Raw genomic sequence first — 23,654 nt, 5'->3', positions numbered from 1 at the left:
CCAGCCTGTCTACTATCCACATGGTTTAATAATCATTTTGGTATATTGCCGTTTGGTCTACAACCAGTTCGTCTACTACCCGATTGGTCTATCCCCATATGGTCTACACCTAGCCCGTCTACTATCTACATGGTCTAAAAATCATTCAATCATAAATAACAATCATCAATGATTATTAGCCCTTATGGATGGTAGTTGAAATGTGCATTAGACAAACTGGGAATTAGACTAAATGAACAATAGACCAAATGGGATGTATACTTATTGGAGATTAGACCAAATTGAAATTAGACTAAATGACTATTAGCCTAACTGGTCATTAGACCAAATAACAAGTAGACCAAGTGATTATTAGACCATATGGATAGGATGGGCTGGGTGTAGACCAAACAGCGTTTCGTCTTTAATTTGTACATCTATTTCATATCAAAGCGAGGGGGTGTTTTGTAGTACAAAACATGTCCCGATGTGTATTTTCAATATTAAAAAGTAATCAACTTTTCAATATTATACAGCTTTCCTACAACACAACAAAGATAAGTCACTCATTATGTTAAAATTGAAAGATCATGTTTGTATTCTGTAAATATTTAATGTTGGTGTAAACGTTGATCTTGTTTTTCTTTTAATTATTTTCTTAGTTGTAAGCATTCCTTAAAAATCACACGTAAGCAGATAAGTGCACTACTGGAACATTTCTTAAATCCTGGGCCACGTCTTACGAAGACTTGCGATTGATCCAAATCAATCGCAAGTCCTCCAATCAATCGCAAGTTTGCAGTCTCCTATCTCTTACGTACATAGTTGCGATTGATATCGATCTCAAATAAGTTGCGATTGATATCATCTCTTTGTAAGACGGGGCCCTGGTTGATATTTGTATTCTGTACGGCCTGAACCATTATTTTGAAAGGTTTATAGACTTTTTAGTAGTATGTTATAGTAGAGCTCAATCATTTTCGAATAAATTTATCTGAAAATCAGAGTGAAAACAAGTTTCTATTTACCCATTGTTTGTCTCTTTCCCTCTGATACAAAAACAAGGTGTGGAAGATATACCAAGTTATATTCTTTTGAAACATTTCATTTCCCAATTGAACGCTGTACACTTGACATGACACCATCTTATTCAGTGTGAAAATTGATGACAATTTTCTGTTGTACACAATAAAACCATTTTTGAATTTTGTACACAAAGAAAGATGTTTCCTTTGCTACATGTAATGATTTTGTGAGTGTTCAGTATGAGACTTAATGAATTAATGCAACATTTATTCATGGGGACGTATTCAGTAGTAGGTTCATTTATGCTTAAATTATTTTGATAGGATGCGTTATGGTATAGTACTTCCCTTGACTTGCAATCTAAGGGTTGAAGGGTCGAATCCCAGCCTACACTATTAAACATCCTTTGGCAAGACATGAATCTACATAAGCCGCTCTCCACCTGGGTGTAGATGGGTACCTGGTAATTGCTGGGGTTAAAACTATTGCAGGGGCCTTGGGAAGAACAGCACTACTGTGATGAGGCTTTCCTGGTTATACAAATATATTATATTTATTTTTTTGTTGAGAAAGTAGTATTGGAGAAATGATTGAGACATATGAGAAAGATCTAGAAAGAAACGCAGTTCAATTGAAGTGAGATGTGGTACCCCTTGCCATGAGTGTGGAAAAAGAATGTTGAAGCTTTGGACGGGAGTAGTACAGATATGGAATTTAATGAAACTTGAGGAGGAAAAAGAAAGAATATAATCTATCCAATCAGAGAGAAATATTGATGGAATGAATATGTATACAGCCAAAGAGTAACAAAAAGTAAGGAGAGAAAGAGAGAGAGAGGAGGGGGGGAGATGAGGTGATGAAGATAAATTTAAAAGCAGAGGACAGGAAAGAGGAAATGAAATGAGAGGAGAGAAGATCTGATTTGAAATGAAGTGACTTTTTTTTTTGCACAGGTGTTGAGCACCAGGAGCGAAAGTGTTCTTCTTCTCCATCTCCTTCTAAGTTCTACTTCTTCTTCTCCTTATTCTCCTAATTCTTTCTTTTTCTTCTCCTACTCCTCCATCTCCTTCTCATTCTGCTTCTCCTTCTTGTCTAATTCTTCCCATTTTTCTTCTCCTACTTCATCTTCTAATATTTCTCCTTCTCCTCCTTCAGTGCAACACAAACCAGTATCAGCTTTAGAGAAAGTATCAAAGCTGGTCTTTGGTTGTAAATTTTAAGCACGTGTTAACTTAGCACATATCCATTATTCGTCTTCCATTCAATTTCTTTCACCCATCACACGGCAGGCCTGCACACATCGTCACCACTTCCATTCTTGTAATCTCTCTTTCTACTTCCCCAAACTTCTCACCACATACCCCAAAGAAATATGGAGTATGTAAAACCCAGAAAAGTTTTTGTTTTTTCTTCTTCATGGTAATACCAACTGAGAGTTTAATGCCAGCCTCCTTAATAATCATTCATATTTAAAAATTGATTCTCATGAAGATTATAAACCAACCAGTAGATTAGATATGAATAACAAAATTATACATTAATTACTGGAAAGTGTGTTCACATGATACACATGGAAAAATACTGTAGAAATCACGACATTTTTCAGGACTTAATTTACTTTTAGGGTAAACTACATTGAGGACACATTTCTACATAAATAATAATAATAATATAATAATAATAGCCTAATAGTCCACTCCAAATTTTATCAAATCAAAACGGAAATTCTTTTTGCCCAATTGATCGTGAGCCCGGCAGCCACTGAGCAGCGCCAGATCGACGTTGCTCTATCCCTTATTGTTGAACGCCAAACAAGGTAGCAACAACTCCCATCTTTTAACGTCTGTTCGTATGACGCGGCCGGGGTTCGAACCCACGACCTCCCGGTTGTGAGGCGGACACTCTACTGACTGAGCCAATGATTTGAAACAAACGGTAGTAGTGATTCATGGAAACGTGTATTTTTAATATTTACTTACCATATGAAATATATACAAATGAGATGATAAGTACTTTTATATATATAGTTTCTTGGACGAAAATAAAATCAGTATAATCTAAGACCTCACCACAAAACGGCAACATATATACAAATACAATTCTCTGTGTACATAGGCTAACAAAATATCTTACAAAGACATCAATACAATTTTTGGTAAAAATTAACATTTTCACCACTTTGCATATATATATATATATATACATTAAATGTATTACTGGAGAAATATATTTCAATGACAGTATTTCCCCACGAAATGGTGAAACTTTGTTGCTATCTCTCATGCTCTTGACAATTACATAAATTATGATAAATTGTAATTTTTTGATCACAATTTGTTCTTCAGCCAGGCTATTTCAGAATAGTTAATTACCAGATACACCATTGAATATACATGTATATCCTTTTGAAAAAAAAGTTAATTTCCTTTAATAGAAAGGACAACCTACCATTATTTGTTACTTTTTGTAATAAAAAAATTAAAAATTTAATTAAATAACTGTATGAAATTCATAAGAATGGACGATTAATTCATTATATTTAATATACAACTGTACAATAAATAATTATATAATATTATTATATTTGATGAGACTGATCTTGAAGTAAAAATACATAGTTGTTTGATCATATATGATGTAACAAAGTGAGACACTTGAACGTAGTGTAAATCAGTCCTCCTAATCAATTCTTATTTTTTTAATATACAATTTTTAAGTCCCACTATTTCTCTTTCAATTTACAAATATTCTATTCCACTTCTCTTTCTCTCTCTTTCTCATTATAATCATTAACCACTTTACCAGTCATTAATATATATCTATCAATAACAATTAAAAACAAAAATTCGTATTCATCATATAACAAATTTGGCCTTGAATACATATGGTGCATATTTTAACAAACGTATTAACATAGGAACATGTCTGCCTAATCAAAACTGGTCTTGTGTTTATTCAGTAGATAGCTAGCCTATTTCTGGTTTAAACCTGAATCAGGCTTGCTAAACCCCTGATAGCAAATGGACACTTACTGATTACCAAGAGGTGTTCCTTTGAAGAAAAAAAACAGCATATTACATGTGACAGATTTAGGCTAAGACGACTAAAATACTTTACCATACTAAAAAAAAACATCGCCTCACAAGAATAAAAAATCTGTAGTATAAAAATAAGCTGCTTTTGAATTTACATTAAATTGGCTTACTATATTAAGTTTCCAAATCTTATACAAATACATGAACATCAGGTTTATCCGTTCACTAAAACAAAGCCCAAACTCTCTCTCTCTTTCAAAGAAAATGAAGAGAAAATATACTCATGATGAAAATGAAGCAATTTGATTGTCACTCATTATATTCTGATTTTTATACATGATTCTGACAGCTGCCAGGATTATATTCCTCTGCCTTAATCAACAATAAACCCTCATAATGTAGATTTGTTATGACACTCAAGATATCTCTCGCTAAAAATGAAAGGTAGCAATTTATGAAATTGATTACAGATATTCTTAAAATCTTACACATTCATGACCAATTACCGTACTGTCTTACAAAAACATGTATTTAAAAATTTTTATTTTATATGCGCTAGCCTCGGGATATTCCTCAAAATCAGGCATTCTGCTTTAAAGCCTGTCTGCAGTACTTGCGCCCTCTATATAGGCACACAACGCCTAAGAGGTACCTGTTGGTCCCCCATATTCCCTTTTTCTTATGTTAATTGAGAGCTGATTTGATCAAGATAAACACCTGTCAGTGACCATGCAGGGACATCTAATCCCTCCTGGTCAAACTAGTGCAGACAGGCTTTAAACAAGGAAGCACTGTTACCTCTCTCTCTTTGATCGTTTCCTACATTACATAAAAGTATTTTCATCTCGGCATAAGCTGTGCAAGAAACTCCTCATATGATATATTCCCATCCATGTTTTCGTCCACCTCACTGACAATGTGGTAGAAATCTTCCTCTGCTATGTTGACCTTCATGTTGGCCAGGATACGTCTGAACTCTGGTATGCTCAGGTGACCATCCCCGTTAAGGTCAGCTTTCTTGAAGGCACGTCGTATGCTTCGCCAATCACCGAGGATCTATCGGCATTTAAGAAGACAAGACAGACAATTTAGTCCTGTATGCTACATAAGTTTTTTATGTAATCATGCTTTTATACGGGAGGAATTTACAAACTTACAATGTCTCGTTAATTAGATAATATTTTTAAGAGGCTCTTAAAACTCTCCTATTCAATAAATATTAACTTTTGCAACTTGTATGTTAATTTTTATGAAGTAGTCACATAGACCCATGCTTTACATTTGTGTTCAATATCATGAAAGTTTGTACATGCCTTTCTCTATTGACTTATGGAACAACGTATGCATTGCGACATTTCAAAGTTAATATGTTACTGGACCAAATAAACTACAATGCATATGCAGAACCCCATTTCCATTACACTTAACATTTAAAAAACAAATTCTGTACAGTCACGTTTGCTCTCTCAAAATGCCACTTTAATGAAAGTACAAAATACATTGAGGATTTTCCAGTACAGAATCTGAAAGGCAGCCTTTTCTAACTTTCAAGTTTATATTTTCTTACTTACAAGAGGAGAATAAGAACATTTGAAAGCTAATATCATTATCGTCAATCTTTGAAGCTTACTGCACAATTGAAAAAAGAAATTACTCATTATTTCTTTTACCTTTCTGCTAATCTTATCAAATGTGTCTGTCACTGTCACTTCTTCTGGGCCCTTCAATGTCTGGTGCTGTAAGAGGGATGGGACAGAGGAGATGAATTATTAGGAAACGTGATTTAAGAGATAACGGTAAGAAACTTTTCTGAGCATATTCAAATCAAGGTTTTATTTCATTTGTGAAGAAAGAATTCCACAGATAATATATTCCCTTTACAGATCTGTAGGAATGTTTTCAATGACATATAAATGTATACTCATCACTTTGGGTCTTACAAATTAACTGTCATAAATCTTTCTTTAGCCTTTCTTGTCTGCCATCCTTACTCATAACATGCAAAGGCAAACCATCTTGGATTATGTCAATATTGTAATTCAGGTTAAACATTTTTAATTCAAAACTGCTTAATTTTATTCCATTGAATATCTGGTCATGCATTTCAGGCTATAATTCTCAACACAAAAATAAAACTCTCTGAACTGCCAGAGTTTACCATGAAGAGTAGCAGGTAGTTTCAAGCAAAGAAAATGATTATCTCATTTTGTTCATTACAAGAAATGATAAGGAACATATGTCTTCATGAATGTATAAACTTATCATTTCATACATTCTGCATTTCCTAGTGGCTTAATTTGTACCATATTTAAGCCACCTTTTTCAAAATTTCTAATAATATTCTGCTTTATACAACGCTTAATATATCCTTGGTGTCTCTAAGCGCTTTACAGATATATTATTACCCCGGTCATTGGATTCAGGCTTGCTCGCACACAATGCATGCACATTCTTCACTCCCTGGGGAGCATTTCAGCTAGGTGTCATTTAACAGACGCTCACAATGCTGAGCATACTACATTAACTTCCCATCCTACCGGTACCCAACCGGGTGGCAAAATGCAGATTCACGTCTTGCCAAAGGACATTATAGTGCTGTGGCAGGACTCGAACCCCGTACCCTGTGATCTGCAGTTGGGTGACTTATCCACCAGACCACAACACCTCTAAGATCTACATCTAACATGAATTTCTTTCACCGATCTAAATAAACTGACTAAATTGACTCACCGTTATCTTATGGAAGTTTCTATGGTATGCCTGCCCACCCTGCTGCGCTGGCTTCTTGCTCTCAGAAAACAGACGCAGGAAGTCTATGTAATGGAAGCTGAAATGGAAAGATTATAAGAAATTCATGAAAACATCCAGAAAATGTATGTTTACGAATACCGGTAGGAAATCCCCAAGAAAATAATAAAAAGACACAGAAAGTCTATGTAATGGAAGCTGAAATGGAAAAATAGATAATAAATTCATAAAAACTTCCGGAATGTATGTTTATGAATAGGAAATAACCAAGAAAATGATAAACAATAAAAAAATATATTTAACTGTAGTAAATCTATTTTGGATTTGGGAAGGAATTTTAATGAGTTCCTAATGCTGAAAAACATATATTTAGACTTAAATTTTGTATTTGGGTTATCTAGTTGCAAAGTTATAAGAAATTCAGGAAATGGCGGCCATTTTGGACGCTATCTTGGATTGCGGAAAACGCTCATGGAGGATTTATGAGGACTTTTAGTATGTTATTCTAGACATATTCCTGGACCTATCCTGAACAAAATCAGCTTGTTATGAGCAATTTCCATGTTAAAACTAATGCTCTTGGCCTATACATGTAACCAGAGGATAGGACTGTCATATCTCATAATGAATACTTACTTTCCTGTTTGATGATGATCAAAACTCATAGTTAATCTCTCAAGCTCTCTTGGCGTTAATCGGAACTGAAACCTTTGTGCCAGTCTCTGCAAATCATATTTGAAAAGAGAAAAATGCTGTTCAATAGTTTTTATAATTAAATATTTTAAAATGAGTGCAGGAAATTTTCGTGAAAGTGCTGACAGAAATGTAAAGGTATCGACTGATACTGTTCCTTATTTCCTCTTCTTTTCCTTTCTTATCCATTCATCCCTCTTAACAAGTTAATATTAATAATGATACAGAGGTATCCTTACAAAACTATGCATCCCTCCATTACCCCCTCAACTAACCCAAAACAGCTGCCCTTTTAGAATTGTACCCCTGCCCCATTAGATGTCTTTAGGGTTAAAATTAATTATTTTATTTATTTATTTATTTCATAGGGGTAGTTGCTGAAGGCAGGGGAGGGGGTGGGAGAGGAGATAACAATGTGGTAGTTTTTTTTAGAGGAGTATTGTCCAAAGAAGGTTGTTGTCCTGAGGGGTAGAGTTTAGGATGATAGTTCAGGGGGTAGATGCCCTGGATTCCTCTACAGTACATATCTCTGTTATTGCTTCTATTGATTTACAAACTTTATGTTATTCTCCTTATGTGTTTCATACACCTTTTTTTTGTTCAAAACATTGTACAATTCAGCCATTCAATAACTACCGGTATATCTTTATCATTTCTATATGATACATGTAGATCAAAATTTCTCTGTTACCTGAAAATCTGGAGTGGAGATAGTAGCATAGCCCTGTGGATCCAGAGATTTCAGCCTTTCCTTTAGACCATTCCAGTTACTGACAACCTGGTAAAAAAAAGGTTTCATAGAAAAAGCTCAACCATCAATACACTCTCTTTCATGACAAAGCACGTTCAATTCTTCTTTTCCCAATATGGTTATTTCAATTGTTTGCCTCCCTCCACCCATTAATGTATTTTCTATTTATTTCATCCTCTTCCTTCCTATTAAACACAGGAACATACTCCAAATCCTGATAAGGCCGAATTGTTTCGAAAGACCTTGTTAGCAGGATATAAAGGCTAAAATACAATAAAATATAATAATAATCATAATAATAGTGAGTTCTTGTATAGCGTTCATGTCTGTCAGACTTGACACTCCTGGCGCTCAACAATTATTACCCCGGCTTAGCTTGGCTGCCATCTTGGCACTCTAGCATTTCAAAGAATTAATTCCTGCCAGGTACCCTTTTTCATCACCTGGGTCGAGAGTGGCAAATGTAGATCAATGTCTTGCCAAAGGACATGAATGCTGCAGGGGGACTCGAACCACAGACCTTGTGATCATCAATCCAGTGACATTATTATCCACTCGACTACAACACCTTCACATTCTTTCATATGATGTAATACCTTTTATAAACTTGAGCATGAATTTATTTTGACTTACATCTGGTCTGATTTTCTCTACCACCGTTGAGACGGGTATCTTGTAGAGTTCCATCATCTCCTTCATCTCAGAGCTATTCCTGACTGGCGGAGGTTGGTTACCGGCCTTGGCTCTTCTTAGAGATGCTTCCTTATCTGAGGGAGGTAGTTAAGAATATTATGGGTCAAAAGCATGTCAGGTAATCATCATGTGTCCTTATCTAAGGGAGATGGTATAGATATATTGGACTGCTATGAGAGGCATTGCTGTTTCTATAGGCTCAAGGGGATGTAACGTCCCCGAGAGCCAGTATAGAAACAGCTATGCCTAGAATATTAAAGCAGTCGATATATCTTTTATATACCAAATTCACTAAAAAATCTACAAAGAATTTTTACCTTATCCTTTTCTTGAGTAAATACTGGTTAAAACATAACAGCATATCTGAGACACTGTCTGTTAATCTTTGCTGGAAAATTGCCTGAATGTTACAATCATTAGGGAATCGCAGACAAAAAGCACTGTATGGTATCCGCGCTCGCACAAAGAAACTTTTTACATGTAAACCAATGGGGATCTCAGCAATATTTATTTATGTGGCCCGTTACCCGAGGCAACGGGCATCTTTGAAAAAACTGTCGACCAGTAGGCGGGCATGCAGGCATCTTTTAAAAAACTATTGACCGGTGGAAAAATAGAAGATAAAAAAATTTACCTGCAATTGGTTGTCTCTTTGTTCGATGCAGGAAGAAATCAAAGAGCTCAGCATAATGGACTAGACCATCCCGAGCGATATCCATGGCTTTCCATAGCTCCTGGAGCTCAGAAGGATGAAGAGCTATTCCCATACTGTAAAGAGAACAAAATTAAATGGATCATTATCAGTTATCCACTTTCAGAACTAAACTAAAGACATACCTATATCATATTGCTTATGCTTAATCACTGCTTTTTTGTCTTTCCCAGTTAGAATCATGAACAGAAATTTTTGGTAGTTTTTCAGTCTCATCAAGGCCTTTGATTAGGCAACTAGATATTGGCGCTTTGGCGCTTATAAATTCCCATACTGTAAAGAGAACAAAACCAAATTGGAGAACATCGATGAGTTTCTCAAAACAATCTCTCTGTATTTACCATATGTACGATATCAATATAACTGCATGTTTATCTGTTAGGCCTTGCATGAGACATCCTGAGCCATACCTGTTATTCAAATTTTTACTTTGATTGTCTATTTTCCACTAGCGTGATGAAAAAAAAATTTATGATATTTTACTGTGTAGGCCTAATATGATCTGAATGTATTGATGTTTGTAATATTTATAGAAACAAATACATTATTACTCATTAGTTTATATGTGTAGTAATAATGATAATAAATGATAATAGTGCGTTCTTATATAGTGCTCATTTCTGTCTGACTTGGTACTCTTAGCGCTCCACAATTAGTACCCTGGCTTTAGCATTGCTGCCATTGTGGCGCTCAAGTATGTGAAGGAATTTCTTCCTGCCAGGTACCCATTGACCTAACCTGGGTGGAGAGTGACAAATGTACATTAATGTCTTGCCAGAGGACATTAGTGCCACGGCGAGACTCGAACCGCGAACCATATGATCCACATTCCGGTAACGTATCCACTAGACCACAACACCTCTACAAATTATACATTATTACTACTACGTCATTACTCAGAAACGAAAGTTCAATGTGAAAATTATCCTACAGGTCTGTGAAGTTTGTTTTAGAAACTAAGCAGTGGCCATGATGATAAAATATGATTGATCTATAAGGCCTAAAAAAAAGATGTTGTATTGCCCTCTAGGTGCCAAAACATGGGTCATCGGTCGGAAATCTTTTTTTTTTCTTAACTTTTGTTTCTCCCTCTTTGGGCTGATATTTCTCAGTTTTAAATGCTTTCAAAAATTTGTTTTAAAAGCAGACCGTAGATTTCAAGATTTTGGGGTCAGTCTCAAAAGGAAATACAACATCTTTTTTTTTAGGCCTAGTTGCAGTACATTCTGGACTTACTCTGATAACCATTTATAGAATTGTGTCTTTGAGAGTCGACCGGTGTACTTGGGATCTAGTCTGTTGTACGAGTCTTGAACCGTGTACCCTTTCTTCTTCAGCTGGACCTCAACCTCTGCTGCAATCTGTAGCACGATCGATTACAAGAATATTTTTCATTTTCGTCTTGCAAGGATATCTGAAAAGCTATTGGTCAAGGCTTTTCACAATACACAATTAACTACAAGTCCTTTTTTATAGCACGTCTTGCAATGGATAGCACATTCATAAGATGTTAAACTTTTACAAATTAGTCATAGACTTTTCTATAATATCTCAAATAAAACTCAAACGTACAAAAATGCCCAGGAATGTAACAGAGAAAGAGCATTTTTTAGATTGTCAAGTTTACAGATTGTGAGAGGAGTATCCCTCTTCAAACATACCGAATACAAAAAAGCATCTTTTAAGAATATGCTTATGAAAATTCATAGTACAAACCCAAATGATATTCAAATTAAATGCTAATTGATTGTGAAGATATTCAACTGTGATGCTTATACAACATGCGATGGGATCTGTTTTGTCTGCTGCCTTTTAAGTTATGCAAACACTAAGAATCAAACTATGAATAAGGCTACATGATATAAAGTTTTCAAAGCTTTTTTTTACAGGGGTGATACAATACAATGGTGCATTTAAAACTTATATTTACCTCAGACACAGGTTTATATCTGCCCTCCATCTTCTTAGTTTTGCCTCCACCATTCACAGGCTTGGATGTCTCCATAGCTTCCTCCTGATTGGCTGCTGACTGAGCAAGCCATGCCCCCATCTCGTCCTCCTGGTCCTCTTCATCTGGTGATTCCTGGACCCGGTAGATGTCAGGTGGACTGGTCTCGTGCTGATTGTTCTGAACTTTGGGCTGGGTTTGAAATGGAATAAACCTGGGAAGGAATAAAGGAAACATATAAATCTTGTCTGTACTAGTTTATAGGAGGGATTAGACTACCCTGCAAGGTCACTGGACAGGTGGTTATCTCATCATCTCAGCTCTCAATTAACATAAGAAAAAGAGGATCATGGGGGACCAATAGTCAACGCTTAGTCATTGTCTTTATATAGAGGGAGCAAGTAGCTACAAGTAGGACAGTGTGGCTTTAGGTAACAATAGATCACTCATTTTTATGGGTTCACATCCCACTGCTGCCACCCAAAAATGGAAATTCATTTCGTTTTAATTATCAATTTTCACATTCCAGTTTTAAAAAAACAAGCAAATACAAAATAATGTACGTTATGAGATACAAATGAATACATACAGAGACAGACATACAACAACAACAACAAAATGTAAATAGAAAGATTTTTTTTTTTTAAAATCTATTTTGATGTGTCAATCATTGTGCAAATTTTTCCTTGTACATCTCTAAATATATTCAGGGCTCATATGTACAATCGTTGTCTCTTTGGATCCAGAAGGGTGTGTTTTTTTGGGGTGTTTTTTTCTTCAAATGTATACACATGCAAAACCAACTCTCACATAGAATTCAACTCCACATGAGTCAAAATGTGAGTTTGGGTGAAAATGCGCAACTCCTCTTCTACTGTCCACTGCACCAACCTCTGACATCGACCCCAGCATAGAGAGAGGATGGCAAGGGAAGGTACACAGAACGGTAAATAAGGTAGTTAATCTCTGATGACATAAAATCACAATCAACCATAGCTCAGGTGATGCCAGGAACAGTCATCAGTATCCAGAAGGGGTTTAACTCTGCGTAAAATGATGTGAGGTACTGCCCTTCTTCCTCTATAACCACAATTCATGGCTTTTTTGAATAAAAATTTACAGAACTTTCATGACATGTATCCAATACTGGGCTGGCATTTGAATGGGTGGATTTCAAAATAATTCTTCACAAATTAACATAATCTGCTGATTCTGCTCATGCCCAGAATGGCTTAATTATTAATGTATATTACTCAAAATGATCTTTTAGCAAAACTCAAAAAAGAAATGTTGAGTTTTGTTAACAGTTGATTTAGTATCTGACGACAAAAGTTTTCACATACCTCCTCCTGTTGAAGACAGTAAGAAATTGTGAGTACAGAACCAGTCCATCTTCCTGGCCATACTCATAGAGGATCTCATTGAACTGGTCTTTGCTCATGCGAATGTTGAACACCTTCTCTACGGTGTCTTTGAAATCTCGCTGGGTGAGAAGTCCTAGATTGTAAACATCAAGGGATCTAGAAAAGCGAGAACAATGTGTGATGGCTCGATTGTAAAGCAGTAGTCGCATAATGGAGAGGTCCAAGTTAAAAAACAAATCCAGTTGATCCAAGGGCTATTGGGCTATTGCCCTTGGATACAGCAATCATCCTCACTAAAAAAGTCCCTCAAATATGACATAAGTCTGAAGTCAAATGATTGCTTGTACTTTCTTTCTTTGCAGTCAGATAAAATAACAACACCTTTACCATTATCATAACATTATCATACTGAAATAAAATTCCTTGATTTATCCAGTCTTACATAATACATCATTCATGAAAATAGTTCTCCTGCAAGTTCAAGTGCAAGTACCTATTTTTAGATTCTGAAAAAATAAACAGGCCAACATTTGAAGGGAACAATCAAAGTTGAATAGGGAATCTGGAGCAAAATCCATAGTAATTGTTAAACATATAAAGAGGTTTATTCAGCTGGATGAGGATTGAAAGAACGATTGATAAGTATTTCTTCTTCCATTGGAGTACATCCCTCTTACAGAGTATTGTTGTACTATACCGGGGTGTGCAGGTGGACCACTACACCAGGGTTTCCCCTATACAAATAGTGCAGTGCGTTCGTAACGTGCAAAGGTGGTGACTCTCCACTACATGGGGCCTCCATTTAACATCCTATCTGAGGGACGGATACTTACTTGAACATTCCTAGTAGACTGAGGAAGTCTTTATGGATGAGTTCTACCAGCTTGGCTTCTGCTTCATCCACACAGAGATAACCCTGAGGGGTGTTCAGTCGAGTATTGAACCTGGAAGTTATATAGTGGCAAGAATAAAATTTAAAATAACAACTAAATAGGCATTTTTTGTACAATTAATATATAACATTACAACCAAATATCCATTTTATTTGCACTTTATAAAAATCTTTCGAAATTATAACAACTTTAGCTCCAGCAAATTTAAATTAATTCAAAGTGCATTTCAAGGAGCAACCCTACCAGGAAGCCAGTTACACAGTAATAAACATTGATTAAGAATGACAGATGCTGTCAAAAAGCATTATTGGGGTCCCAAGTCAAATCCACTTAACAAAACAGCTAGATTTATTACAAATGATACACAATCACTGATTTCAAAGGACAAATAAAGAGACGGAAAATGACATTCTCGTTCAATTAGTACTCATCATCATCACCATGTGACAGCCAAAGCCAAGATGGGGTTGACTCTGCAAATACCTCTTGGTCTTGCCCATTTCTATCTCAAATTCTGTTTTTAATAATGTATACTCACTTGTGCTTCGAGTCCATAATGATTCTATGAGCAATACCATTAGCTGATCTCATCATATACTTGAGAAGAAAGTCCCTGTACATCACTCGACCATCTTTTCTCCTCAAGCCACATCTACACATAAAATAAGAAATCTTTGCAATTATCAAGAATACATATTTATTGGGTATATACAGATATGCATGCGAAGGTAACCACTTTGTAATGATACAGCTTTACTTTCTCATCCACTAAACAACCTGTGCCTCATATCTATGCTACTACTCAACCAATATAATTTTCTGGCACTTGTTGTTTGTTGATGTCCTCTCAAAGTGAACCTCAAGGCCAAATATTGAAGTTTTCACATTATATATTACTTATATTATAATTTATATTGACTTAATGACTGCTTAACACAAGTTCATTTGTATTGCATTTTTAAATAATGCTACCTCTGCTCTCACCAACCACATTAAAATGGCTAATGTTATCAACCCTGCCATTACCATCACCACCATCCCCACTACTATACTCCTATACTACTGCACTACCAAACCTGTCTATAAAGACCACCCAAGGGAAACAAGAAAAGTGGTCTTCATAGGCAGGTGGTCTTAATGTACAGTTTTCTTTAGTACAGGTTTCAATGAGAAACCATTTTCAAGGGAAACACAAAATGTGGTCTTTGTAGACAGGTGGTCACTAAAGCAGGTTTGACTCTACTAGCACTACTCCAATGTATTACTACAATCTAGAACGTATCATACCTTTCCATCATCATCTCTGCATCTACGTACTGCATCTTGATGCCATAGTCACACAGAACCTTCTTAAACTGTTCTATACCAAGGAGACCATTCCCTGTGTTATCCGCCATCTGGAATGAAGACATTAGTTTGTCGAAGGGTTGCTCCAGCTGAAAAGATACAGATGAAAAAGATTTTATTAATGATTGATATATGATGAATTATTGTCAATCAATAATACATTGACAGGTGTACTGAATGATTGGTTCATAAAAGAGAGTGTCTGAGGAGGCAAGTTGTCTCACTCCATAAGGTGTCTGCTTTGTTGAACCAAAAACGGTGGGTCCGAAACCATGGGAAGAAAATGACTGAAGCCGGCACGGTGTGTAAACGTGCCCCTCCCATTTCTAAATGCAGGCTTTGTTGCAGTAGAAAACACTCAGTTTCTCAGACAGAACTTTAAATGGAATCCCCGTGTAGGGGAGAATCAATAACTTTGCACAATAAAATCCACTCCACAATTCCTATAAAAGTATGGAAAATCCTGATGTTGTGGTCTAGTTACTACTGACATTTCAAAACCAAAGACAAAATTAATGCTGGAATTGAAAATGCAAAATCAACCTACTTTTCTTATGATGAAACTGACGACATCAGCTGACAGTGCTCTTGCAGGACCCATGCGACTGTTCGACTGTCTGCCATTAGAGGGCGGTGTTGGGATCCTTGGTGATTCAGGAAAGTCCAACTCTTCTTCCTCTTGGATCCTTGGCTGCAGAGGAAGAAAAGAATAAAGAGTTGATGTAAATGAGAGGTTTAAAGATAAACTTGAGTTCTGGTAAAAAAAGAGAAAATGAATTCTCACAGAATCAAACGAAAGTTACACTGAATTTTCAAGATTACAAGTAAATGTCATGTGCCAAACAATTTTGGAAGAAAATGTATACTGGCTGAGTAATGAGCATAGAAAGATAAGAAAATAAGGTAGTACTAGCCCCGACACCATTTGTGTAGTCCCATGCACATCTTTTTGTGTACAGTGCTTGTTACTTTACCAAGACTGGACCAAATTTATTATGATTTTGATGACTCCAGAACTTTGCAGTACACACCAATACTTACATGTACATGCTACATGATCAACTTTTTCTGATCCATTCCACACCTTTTCTTTCACAATGCAATCGCATGACCAGTACTCAACTTCATCTTAAATTGTTACAAATTAAACTCACCGTTAAAGGCAACTGAGAGTACTTCTGCCGTCTTGATGGGGGCGCTGTTCTAGCTCGTGGGTTATAGCGACCATTGCCATCTAATCCAAGTTGTATGAAGAACCATGCACTATCTAAGGCTCCTGTATTCTCAATGTCATACCTAAGAAAAAGAGACAATATTCAAATCATTATAATTAGTATTATTTAAAAGAATGATTAAGTGAATGGAAATAAAGCATCCCTCCCTAAAAAAGAAGAGAAAACTAGTAAATAGTAAAAAAGAAAAGAAATATATGAATATCTATTTAAAGGCTCAGTTGGGAACTACCATATACATGAAACACAAAAACATATAACAAATGAAAATGAAGAGAAGACCCTCTAAAATGAAATGCATAAAGGGTTAATTATTGATGAGCCATCAAATTAGATGTTTTAGAAGGTCTATATAGCGAAATATTGGCCGGCACGATTTTCAAATTTCAGCACACTAAATTTCAAATTGATTTCAAATTTGGGGCCCCCCCCTAAGAAATCCTGGATCCACGTCTGGATCCAGGAGTCTTTTCCTGAAAGTGTGGGTTCATATCCCACTGCTGCCACCAAAACATTAATCCCCTTCAGGGTTTCTAACCCACATCACTGAACAAATTGAGGGGTGACAATCTGTCCAACAAAATTGATAGCTGTCCATTTAAAGCGGGACTGCACTACTTGTAGCTATTTGCGCCCTCTATACAGCCAACATTGCCTAAAAGGTACCCGTTAATTCCCAATGGTCCCCTTTTCCTTATGTTAATTGAGAGCTGATTTGATGAGATAACCACCTGCCAGTGACCAGGCAGGGAGGTCTAATCCCTCCTGGCTAAACTAGTGCAGATAGGCTTCAATGCGTTACTGACTCAAAAAGGTGATGGCAAAGAAGATTTGGAGTTAAACTGACAGCGACTGAATACCATAGCAAACCACATGAGGGTTGCATGACACAGAGTAGAGTGTAATGTCAAGAAGAATATCTACCTAGACCATAATTTTGTCATCTCCTCCTCATCAAGATGCCCTCCTAAGAGAGCCAAACATTCTTGGAGCTGAAGACCGAGAACTGTTCCTCCTGGTTCAAAGCAGGCTGGTGCAAGGTACTTCCTAATGTCAAAATCACTGGAAAATAAAAGAGATTACAAGAGCTCAGGAATAATACACACAACTATATTTACAATGCATAAATATAAAAAGTACATTCAAAGATATCAAGATGTGGTAAAAATGATTTAAATCTTTTGCCACAGTGCTACCATGACTGGACAAATAAAAGAGAATACAAGAAGTCGGGAATATTACACACAACTATATTTACAATGCACAGATGTAAAATGTACATTCAAAGATATCAAGATGTGGTACAAATGCATTCATTTTTTGGCACATGTCCTTAACACCATACTTCAAGAACCAAGTGTGATTCAAGATGAATAAAGCATAAGAGTTTTAACGAAATTCCAATGACAAATAAAAATATTTGAATATATATATAGCACATGAAGCTGATACTTCAATACAATTACTGGTAAATGAAAACTAAGGTGATGTGTTTAGTGCATTACTGCTACTCTTTCCAAGGACAAAAGGAATACCTGTAAAGACTACTAAAAAAACAATGTGATTGACTTGTCAATGCACTCCATGGGGCTCAGAGATGATGCAGCCCAAATCTATTTCATGTCAAACTCGAACGTTCAATAATAACTACCTATGCCAAATAAACATGTTATTTCATCTCTCCTCCCAACGTTTTCTTATTTCACCTTTTCCTATTTCCCTTTACCTTTATGTTTAGTGCTTGATGTTTTAATGATTTTTATAACTAAGTTTGTTTTGTATCTCATGTTTATTCTATTGGGTGCCCCATTAATCAAGCCTTGACTTTTAGGGGCACCCTGACCATTTACAATGTATCAATAATTTTCATACATGCATGATTTGTACACTGATTTTGATTTTAAATGGTTAAATTAAACAAATTATTACCTGTGCTTGCATTTCTCTTTCAGCAATGCATTCCCGTATACTGCAGTACATTTCTGATGAGGAAGAGCCCTGTCTTTATCTCTGAGGTGCTCCTCGGGATGTAACTTACGCCTCTCGGCCGCCACTCTCTTTTTCGCAACGGGACTCAACCACTCCCGCTGAACGACCTAATATCAAACACAATTGCAGAAGTTTTTGTCAATGCTACATATAACTCATATTTTTTATATATTTTATTTAATTCATTTTTTTCCAAATACACTGTACTTTAACACAGAGTTAATACCCTTCTGGCTCCAAATAGACAAAATCACTTTCGAGAATTCGGTTGAGACTGTATCAGACTGTTAGGACACCATGTTTACATGTGTGTGTAAGTCCTGCCAAAAACTGTATCCCATATTACATGTATAAAAAAAATCTTTAGTGTTCTTTAATTCAATTAATATCAACAAAATAAAAATAAACTTACCTCTGTATCTCTAAAGCAGGCAATAAAATCATCAAACGTAAGAGTGTCATCTTTCTCCAGCCCAAGTCTGTGTAAATAAAGAAGTATTTGATTATATATTTGTTCATCAGAAAGGTGGAATGTACAGTACAAATTGTATTGTCTTAATACCTCGCAGAGCATGGCATATAGCCATATAAGGGTTCAATTCGCTGCAGGTACATCATACCAAATATACATTCTAATTTACCACAAGTCCACAACCCATAACCTAAAAATAACTTTTATTTTAGAAACTGTATAAAACATAGACCCAATTATACAAGCAAATTTTCAAGATTTAAACAAACTTAATAGCCTTGATATTGTACAGTTTTGCAACTGCGGCTTGATATGTAATATTTATTCTAATATTACTATGCACCATAATTCATTTTTATTGGAAACTGAATGCAATTCAGCCTATGAGCTGCCATGTTTAGTCATTGAATCAATTCTTTTAAAGGTAAAGATCAGTTTTGGAAACGCCCCCCTCTTAAAAAATGAAATGAAAGCTCTCATTACCAATCATGTGAAAGAATATGTTTTGACTATCTATTTGGAACTGATAGATATCATGCACGAATCGTGCACATGTCGCGTAGTCCCATATACATCTTTCTGTGTACAGTGCTTGTAACTTTACCAAGACTGGGCCAAATTTCTTATCATTTTGATGATTCCAGAACCTTGCAGTACCTACACACCAATACTTATATGCTAGATGATCAACATTTTCTGATCGATTCCACAAGGTTTCTTTCACAATGCAATCGCATGACCAGAACTGGTCTTTATCTTTAAAGTCTTACCTGTGCAAAAGCCGTGCTACGTCTTCATGAGTGATGTAACCAATAAGAGGGTAGAGAATCTGACCCATTGCACTCTTTGACACGCGACCTTTGCCCTGAGGGTCGTGACCTTTGAACATCTGACGAAGGCCATGGAAACCTGAGACAAGTTTGACCCGTAGAACCTGAATCAGCTGTGACAAATGAAATCAAAGAGGTATATTGCATCATTAAAGGGAAATTCAACCATAAAAACAAACAACTCTAAAAGAAAGCAGAGAGATCAGAGAAGAAGGCTGGTGAAAATTTGAACAATTTGAACAGCTTTTAACAATCGAGCTTCTAAAAAATGTGTGAAGTTCAGTCCTACATTGCTGTATTGTACACATACTTGCACAATCACCAGTTTTGCAATAGTTTTTTTTTAAATTAACATTGGGACCATCTTAAAAAAGCATTGGATACATATTACGTTTAAATATCTTGCGTAATTCAGTTTTTTAATCTTCCTTTTGTTTCTTCTTTTTACATGCCTGTTAACACTTGAATTATTCAAAGCCCCTCTAAAGTGTTGAGAGCCCCAAATATGCCAAAAATTCGATGGCAAAATTTCATTTAAATGTTATCACGGTGTGAAAGAGGATGTCATTTAAGACACACTTCTGCAAAGATCCCCCCCCCCCCCCAAAAAAAAAGTGTTGGAAAACAAATATTGAATACACAATTTGGGTTTTCTGTCTTACGCAGAAACCCTATATTTTGTATTCTTTCATCAATATTCAACTTCAAACACATACATTTTAAAATCCTTGAAGAAATGTGTCTCAAATGACACCCTCTTTCATGTTGTGATACAAGTTAAGTGAAAATTTGCCATCAAACTTTTGGGGCTCCCAACACTTTAGATGACTGGAAAATTTTAAAGTTGAAAAAGAGACTTGAAAACATGGTGAGCATTCCCATAGCAATGTTGCTGGAGGTATTTGCATGCACCTCTTCCGAATTGTCCGCGCTACTGTTCTTGTAACCGGTATAAATACCATTCATTCTCGTTCAGACAGCGCAGAAGACTCACAAAGCATTTGATGACCACCCTTTTCAAAGTGGGAAGAAAGCTTTTATTGACCGTTCTGTCGCATGAATAGAATAGCACGACCCAATTAATTGTTTGGCATTTATTGATTTTTGTCTCTCCTTGACCAGTGGGTGGCATATACTCAAAAATAAAATGGCATTTGATTTTGTTTGCCACTTGGCTACTGTGGCTACAACTGTATCAGAGATGATTGTTTCATTACTCTTTGTTTAATGCAACTCTCTGTTGATTAAATTAATGTCTAGAACTTTCAAAATTGTAAGACAAAATCTATCTTATTTGCTTCATATCTTGCAGTAGATTTACATAAAACGTAAAATGGATTGTATTGTCACATCTTGCAAATTCATACAATTTTATATCACTTCTTGCATTTATGTGGAATTTTAATTCATTTATTGATTTTCTATCATGGTTTTATTGCAATACTGTAGCCTTGGATGGTCCCTTCTTGCTCAAGGGCATAATGTAATTACATTCACTCAGCAGACAATCATAGCATGTTCTGGATGATAATTGTGGCTCTAGTTTTGACCTCACTCATGCATGTTTAGCAATGGTATCAAATATATTAATTTCCTTTGATTAGGCCCACTACAAATATAATTTTTTGTGTTTATGCAGTTTTCAAGCACTGCAATTAACTAATATTTATCCCTGCTTGTAATATCAAGCCACTAGCTATTAAAGAGAGTTTTCAAGTGTTCTGGTCGAGCAAAGTGCAATGTACATAATTTTATTGTCAACGGCTCTTGGGAAGAGTCAAATGAAACTGTCATGCATATTAAAGGACAATTCAGTGACACCCCATGACCCCACTAACGTAAAAAAAATGAACACATGGGATCATTTCAATGATCTCAGACAAACGGCAGCACTGCCCTATTTAAAGCAGATGTTGTAACTTCAGATGTTGTAACTTAATCATTTTTCCTCATCAGGGTAGTCAGAACATAATTATCAATGTACACATTCTTGACCAGAGGTCCTCCCCCCCCCCCCCCCACAAGGAAAAAAAATACCTACCTGTATTGTTCAAAATCACAACCGGTTCAAACTTACTTTTTTCGCACTTATTTTTTCTCAAAACATTTACCCCCTAAACATAACAAGGTCTACCACAATAAGGGGCTGCACAAAGTCCAGGCTTAGGATAGGAAAAAAAGGGTACGGTACCCTAAACCTGTGTTAATAAACTAAACATTTTCCTTGTTGTTTAATAGCCTATTTAACACCCTAGATGCATCAACCGCCTTAACCAGCAAAATTGTTCTCACTTTACTTTGGTTAGGCATGTATGCAGCAATATATTTGACTGTCCCCCTCCCCCTCCCCCTGCCCACTCCCCTTCCCCTCCTCCTCCCCCTCTGGTGTTCTTCGGGTACTAACCTCATCTGGATCTCTTGAGTATTTCGTGAGAAATTCAGCACTGCTCGGTACCTTGGCTGACTTAGCTCGTCTTTCTCCCGGCCCCTGCTCGTGTGCTACAGAAACAAAACAAAACAAAACTACTTAATATTTTAACCGTTTTGATAATTACATTTCTGATTTTCTTGACGATGCTTGTACTGTAAAAAAAGGAAAAGTAATCAGTCAATTTTTTCGGTTCAATAAGTAAAATTGTTCACTTTTATGTAACGTTTTGATGATAATGCTTTGTACTTTTTTCTCTCCCTCTATCTATCTCTCTCTCTCTCTCTCTGTCAATCTCTCTCTCTCTACATTATACATACATATATATCAGAGCCGGAAGGGCGGTATACCCATATCCCTTTTTCTTTCACATAAACCTTTCTGCCTTGTGTTTGAAAGGACGACAACTGGCCTAAATTGAATATTTTGTGGTGGTTACTTTTTAATGCAGTTTGAATAACATGAGGTTATTTATTTGAAGCATGGTTTTCAAATAATAGCAAATATATATACATGAATATTATAAGAGAATGAGATCTGAATATTCATGAAATTATTATGTCATATAAATTATAAATATATTAATATAGAATTATTTAAAGGGGTAGGTATAATTTATTTGTTTATATCATCACTTTGTTCTATACTAAAATCAAACAAATCTTATTATATTCATCAGCTCTCCTCTTGTATCTAGCGCTCTAAAAAAATACTAGTAATATATTTACAAAATATAAGGCCTAGCCTTTTGTACCCCCCTCCCCCCACAAAATTAGAATTGCCAATGTGCCATTATTATGCCTATATATATTCCATTCCAGCTTGAATGTTAACTTTCATTTCACGTTAAAATCTCTCAGCTCAGGGAATTGAAAATTTGTTGGTTAAGAAATTCATAGCGATTAGCATGCAATATCTTTTTTAAAATAATGTAGATCTACTACCATAACCATTACCTGGAGGCCATGTCATCATTCTTGAATGTTTTTGCTTCTTAGATCGTTTATTTTCCTTCCCTCCATCCTTCTGCAAAGGAGGTAGATTATGGTCTGGCTCATCCCATGCATGTAGACCGACGACAGATGCTCGACCTGCCTGAGCTAGAGGCGGAGTCCTCGCCTCTCTCCCGCTGGAGTTCTGACGGGGCCGAGGGCTCATCACGGAATCTGGACGATTGGATCCAGTAACATTCATTGATTTTCGGTCCCCAAGTCGAGACATGGGGTGCTCGATGTTGGGAAGATTTTGTTTCTTGAAACCAGAGGCATTCCGTTGGTTGCTCACTATTCCTGTCGCCATTTCCTCAATATTTATTTACTTCAGTAGTCTATATCCGTGAAATTTGCAAATCAAAACAAGCGATATTCCTTCGCTCCACACACCCGACGCGCCGAGGTATTCGTATCACAAAAACAACATTTTACATCTAATCACGCTAAAATGAGATTATACTCTCCTTCGCCTTCTTATTTGACGATATCTCCCGATCTATCCCTTATTTGTCAAATATTCTT

At 36.1% G+C, this 23,654-nt stretch overlaps 1 protein-coding gene across 1 annotated transcript; it reads right to left on the bottom strand.

Annotated features, from left to right (window-relative positions):
• Positions 1-4,760: 4,760 nt before the first annotated feature.
• On the bottom strand, positions 4,761-23,654 carry LOC585322 (EF-hand calcium-binding domain-containing protein 6). Its single transcript, XM_030988473.1, has 21 exons — positions 23,097-23,654; positions 22,117-22,211; positions 19,653-19,825; positions 18,823-18,889; positions 18,351-18,517; positions 17,346-17,483; positions 16,344-16,485; positions 15,737-15,880; positions 15,130-15,278; positions 14,381-14,494; positions 13,783-13,893; positions 12,929-13,105; positions 11,568-11,799; positions 10,874-10,998; positions 9,560-9,693; positions 8,866-8,999; positions 8,173-8,259; positions 7,425-7,510; positions 6,771-6,867; positions 5,711-5,776; positions 4,761-5,096 (listed from the first exon to the last, which is right to left on the bottom strand). Exons 1-21 carry the CDS (start codon positions 23,437-23,439, stop codon positions 4,881-4,883), a joined length of 2,997 nt encoding a protein of 998 aa, XP_030844333.1. The 5' UTR covers positions 23,440-23,654; the 3' UTR covers positions 4,761-4,880.

The sequence above is a fragment of the Strongylocentrotus purpuratus genome, unplaced genomic scaffold, assembly GCF_000002235.5.
Source record: "Strongylocentrotus purpuratus isolate Spur 01 unplaced genomic scaffold, Spur_5.0 spur5_scaffold_17, whole genome shotgun sequence".
In the NCBI taxonomy this organism is placed as follows: Eukaryota; Metazoa; Echinodermata; class Echinoidea; order Camarodonta; family Strongylocentrotidae; genus Strongylocentrotus; species Strongylocentrotus purpuratus.
Note: the sequence above shows the minus strand (reverse complement) of the source record. Positions and strands in the feature narration are given on the sequence as shown.

Bases quoted from the DNA above. Each gene is read 5' to 3' on its own strand.
- LOC585322 (XM_030988473.1), bottom strand. From the start codon at position 23,439: ATGGCGACAGGAATAGTGAGCAACCAACGGAATGCCTCTGGTTTCAAG. The intron at 9,000-9,559 runs GTAAATTTTTTT...TACCTCCCTCAG, and splicing joins AAAGAGACAACCAATTGCAG to ATAAGGAAGCATCTCTAAGA. The intron at 5,097-5,710 runs GTAAAAGAAATA...AAATGCCGATAG, and splicing joins TTGATAAGATTAGCAGAAAG to ATCCTCGGTGATTGGCGAAG.